This window comes from Camellia sinensis, chromosome 10, assembly GCF_055761805.1.
Source record: "Camellia sinensis isolate YWXY chromosome 10, ASM5576180v1, whole genome shotgun sequence".
Classification (NCBI taxonomy): Eukaryota; Viridiplantae; Streptophyta; class Magnoliopsida; order Ericales; family Theaceae; genus Camellia; species Camellia sinensis.
In genome coordinates, this window is record NC_138970.1 from 104,286,389 (window position 1) to 104,290,875 (window position 4,487).

The 4,487-nt window shown below is 34.9% G+C and overlaps 1 protein-coding gene across 1 annotated transcript; it reads left to right on the plus strand.

The window, feature by feature from the left end:
- The first annotated feature begins 263 nt into the window (after positions 1–263).
- On the plus strand, positions 264–4,161 carry LOC114269532 (short chain aldehyde dehydrogenase 1). Its single transcript, XM_028210863.2, has 2 exons — positions 264–568; positions 3,242–4,161. The coding sequence occupies exons 1-2, from the start codon at positions 531–533 to the stop codon at positions 4,056–4,058; spliced, it is 855 nt and encodes a 284-aa protein (XP_028066664.1). The 5' UTR covers positions 264–530; the 3' UTR covers positions 4,059–4,161.
- Positions 4,162–4,487: the final 326 nt, after the last annotated feature.

Consider the following 4,487-nt stretch of genomic DNA (forward strand, 5'->3'; position numbering starts at 1 on the left):
AAAAGAAAAGAAAAGGAGAGAGCAGACTTTGATTTCTGTATTCCTATCTCCATCATCTAAAGCAAATTTAATATTGTCCATGAATCTTGAATTTGTTGCAGAATATGTGAACAGAATATATATATATATATATATATATAAATATATAAAAAATTAATAATAAGAGAAGTGAGTAAAATAAATATTTTATTTTATTTATTTGCTAGTCTCCATAAATTATTTTATTAATCATTCAAAATTGAAGGTGTACTCTGGATGTGGACAATTGACTATGAATTAGATGTATAGTATATACACCAGCAGCCAAGAATGACGATACTGTCTCTCTCGAAGGTCTACCAAAACTGACCATCACACTCTGGTGTATGCTGTCAAAATTGACTATGTCGGAACGGGTTTGTTTGGTGCGAATTGTTTATTCAATTTAAAGAAAAAGACCAATATACCTACCCTCCAATGGACTTATAAACAAGGTTTCATGAGGCGTACTACTACCATACCATTTCATCAGACACAATAACCTGAAGACGATGAACGCCTCTGCCATGCTACCTCCCATTGCCCAAAGGTACGTACGCTCGCAAAAAATTCTTGCCTCGGCGTTTCATTTATTTGGTCTCTGTTACACACAACACAGCTCACAACACCATAAATATATGCATAAAATTTGATTTTATTAAGTTAATTAATATATATACATATGGACCTGGCTCCTCTCCAGGAGAGTAGAGTTTGCCATTGGTGGGCTTTAATTCGGACCAAGGTTCTGAAAAGCGGTTGCGGTCGCCGTAACGGCAACGGTGACGCGGTTGCGATTGCGGGGTGTAAAGGTCGTAGTGTAACGGTTGCGGTAACCGGAACCGTGAATTTTTTTTTTTTTTGGATAATTTGAAAAAAACTTACCGATACACATATTTTTTTTCCATGATCATATTTATTAGGTTAAAAATAAATATTGATCAATTTTTGTAAATTTTTAAGTATGATTCAATATATTTCATATTTTTAAATCACTATAAACTGAGTTTTTTACATTTTATTTTAATAATTAATGACTTTATATTTTACAAAAAATCAATCACTAACTATTATATAAAAGATAAATAATGACAAAAGTAAGAGAATAAATAAGAGCCTAAATATATATATATATATATATACATATTTTAAGCAAGCCAAATAGATAATGACCACTTATTATTATTATTATTATTATTATTATTATTATTTTCAAACAATATATAGATAGACATACACAAACAAAATGGTTTAGTGATAGTAGCTGAATAGAATAGCATAGATCTTATAGTTTCAACAAATCAATAACATATTCTTCATCTTCCTCTTCTCTCTCTCTCTCTTGCTTCTCTATTTTCTCTCTTTATCTTCCCTCTTCTCTCTATCCTTCTTCCCCCATTTTCAGCTTTTTTTTGTATGTTTTTTTCGAAAGAAACAGTTTGTAACCGTTACGTAACGGTGCGTAACAGGCCGTTACGGCTGTTACGGCACCGTTACGACTGCTACGGCAGCCGCAACGGCCGACACACCTGTGAATCTCAATCACACTGCAAAAGCGGTCGTAACGGATGGCGGTAACCGCCAAAACCGTTACGTAACGGCGTTGCGGCCGCTTTTTAAAAACTTTTCGGACCCATGTCGATAATCCAAACCGTTCAATGTGTAAAACCCGTCGAGTACATTATTCCTTCAAAAAATCACGTTGATTGGATATCGATAACCATTTGATCAGATCACATTTTCAAAATAATTTCAAATATAATTTTCTAAGTAAATTGCGACAGAGTGATCTGATCAAGTAGCTATCAATATCCTATCAATGGAATTTTTCGCGGGGTTGATATACTTGACAAGCTCTACACATGGAATAATTTGAATTATCAACATGGGCCCAGATTAGAGCCCACCAATGCCAAACTCTCCTCTCCGGGAGAGGAGCCAAGTCTTATGCATTTATCTTCTATATCTATATTATTATATATGTAAAGCCTTGAGATGTTGTTGATACAAAATGTCTCATATATTTGTCTCACATATCTCGCGTTGGTGCTAACTGTTTGAGCTACCTGTTAGTCTCTGCTGATTGTATTGATGTCTTGAAGTTTGATTTATCTGTTAGTCTCTGCTGCTACTCTCTGGTTTTTTGTGTATTTTTTCATCTTGGTCTGATTTTGTGGCAGCATCTTTTGCTCTGTTTTGTTGGTTCCTCACCAACTGGTGCTTGGAGCTTGTGATAGCTCCAAGCTCCTCTTTATTGATGTCATTTATCATATCTTGTATGTTTTCATCAATAAAGATTTCCTTTGTTGATCAAAAAAAGGAAAGAAAACCCTCAACACATGTTTCCAATACTACTATATATGTGAAACCTTAGGATGCAGGATAAGGGTTGAAACTGAAATTATGAATTTGGCAAAGAACATATTATGTGTGCATTTCTCTTTATCATTATTCTTATACTGTTATATATATACAAGTTTGAGCAGTTTTACACTTAGTATTACAATGGTAACAATTGATTGAATCGTCTGACACATTATCATTCGACAACTAAACACGCTTGTTAACGGATTGAATCAATCACTTTATAGATTTCATCAAGTGTTTGATCTGAGAAGACTGAACAGAAATGTTTGATTCCGAGGTTACAAAACTTGATCTCAAATTTATTTCTTTACACAGCACATATGTTTTGAAATCCGTGAACTCTCATCTATGATTTTGGTGGGATCTGCATTGGTTGCAAATTCTTATCATTTTGATTTTAATCAATTAAGGTAATTTAATTTGTCTTAATAGATGGAACAATGATTAAACCGTCGTAAAATTTGTCTACTGTCTCAACTTCGGAGAAAAGAGTGTATTTTTCAAGAAAAATTACTTCATTTAAATTGCTAAAATGCTATAGACACAAAATTTGCAAATACAAAAATACCCTATAAAATTAATATATAATTCAAATCCATTGTAAAGTTATGTTTGGATCGTAAATTTGGGTATACATTTGAAAGGAAAAAAAAAAAAAAAGTGGGTGAAATATTCCATTCACATTTCATCTATCTTTTCTTTTTATCTTTTCAAATCTCTACTCAAATCCATAATCTAAGCGCAGTATAAATGTATGTCCTATCTAACAAAAATTAAATCTAAGCCACATGTTATATATCCAACTAATTTTTTGTCTATGAATTTGGTGCACTTATCTTTTTCTGTTAAATTGCAGGCTAGAAGGTAAGGTTGCTGTAATTACCGGTGGCGCTAGTGGCATTGGGGAGACTACTGCCAGGCTTTTTGTAAGACATGGTGCCAAGGTGATTATCGCCGATGTCCAAGATGACCTTGGACACTCCCTCTGCGCAGACATTGGTTTAGAAGAAGCAATTTCCTTTGTTCATTGTGACATTACCATTGAATCTGACGTCCAAAATGCAGTAGACACTGCCATTGCCAAACACGGCAAGCTTGACATAATGTTCAACAATGCTGGAATTACTGGTCGGAGTGATCCCAGAATCACAGCAGGAAATAGTGAAGATTTCAAGAGGGTGTTTGATGTGAATGTCTTTGGTGCATTCCTAGGAGCCAAACATGCTGCTCGAGTTATGATTCCAGCAAAAAAAGGCACCATTTTGTTCACTTCAAGCATGGCTTCTGTGATTTCCGGTCAAGGCTCTCATGCCTACACAGCTTCAAAAAATGCAGTTGTAGGCCTTACCAAAAACTTGTGCGTCGAGTTGGGGCAGCACGGGATTAGAGTCAATTGCATCTCTCCTTTTGCTTTGGCTACACCAATGATGTTAAGTAATTTGACACTGGGATGTGAGGGCAAGCAAAAGGCAGAAACGGTGGTTTCTGAGGCGGCAAACTTGAAGGGGGCGGTGTTGGAAGGCAAAGATGTGGCAGAGGCAGCGTTGTACCTAGCAAGCGATGAATCCAAGTACGTGAGTGGGTTGAACCTTGTGGTTGATGGGGGTTACAGCACTACCAATCCATCTCTCGGGGAGGCTCTCAAGAAATTGGCCATGTTTGTTGCAACTTAAGAATTGTAATTTGTTAACTTTAGACTTTAGGTACATCATATATAATAATTGAACTCATGTTATCATGCTTATTTTTTTCGTAATAAATGTTTCTGCAACCCAACAATGATGGTCAATATCAAATGACAAAGTCATCTTTTACCCAATTCACTAATCAATCATGTTTGAAGGAAAAAAAAGAAAAAAGAAAAAAAAGAAGAGAGTAATCATAAATGGAAACGGTTTTGGATCGGATGTTTTGAATTACGAGTCACACGTTTAGAAAATTCTTCGTCAATTGAGAAGTTACTAAAATTTCTCAATGTTATATCCATACTCCAAATTCCTAGGTTCAATAATAGTCACCTAGGAGAGAGGAATAGAGAGAAATATTTTTCTATAGAGATTTTTTACGTAAAACTCCTACACTCAATAATGCGCATTATTGTT

Bases quoted from the DNA above. Each gene is read 5' to 3' on its own strand.
- LOC114269532 (XM_028210863.2), top strand. From the start codon at position 531: ATGAACGCCTCTGCCATGCTACCTCCCATTGCCCAAAG. The intron at 569-3,241 runs GTACGTACGCTC...GTTAAATTGCAG, and splicing joins CTACCTCCCATTGCCCAAAG to GCTAGAAGGTAAGGTTGCTG.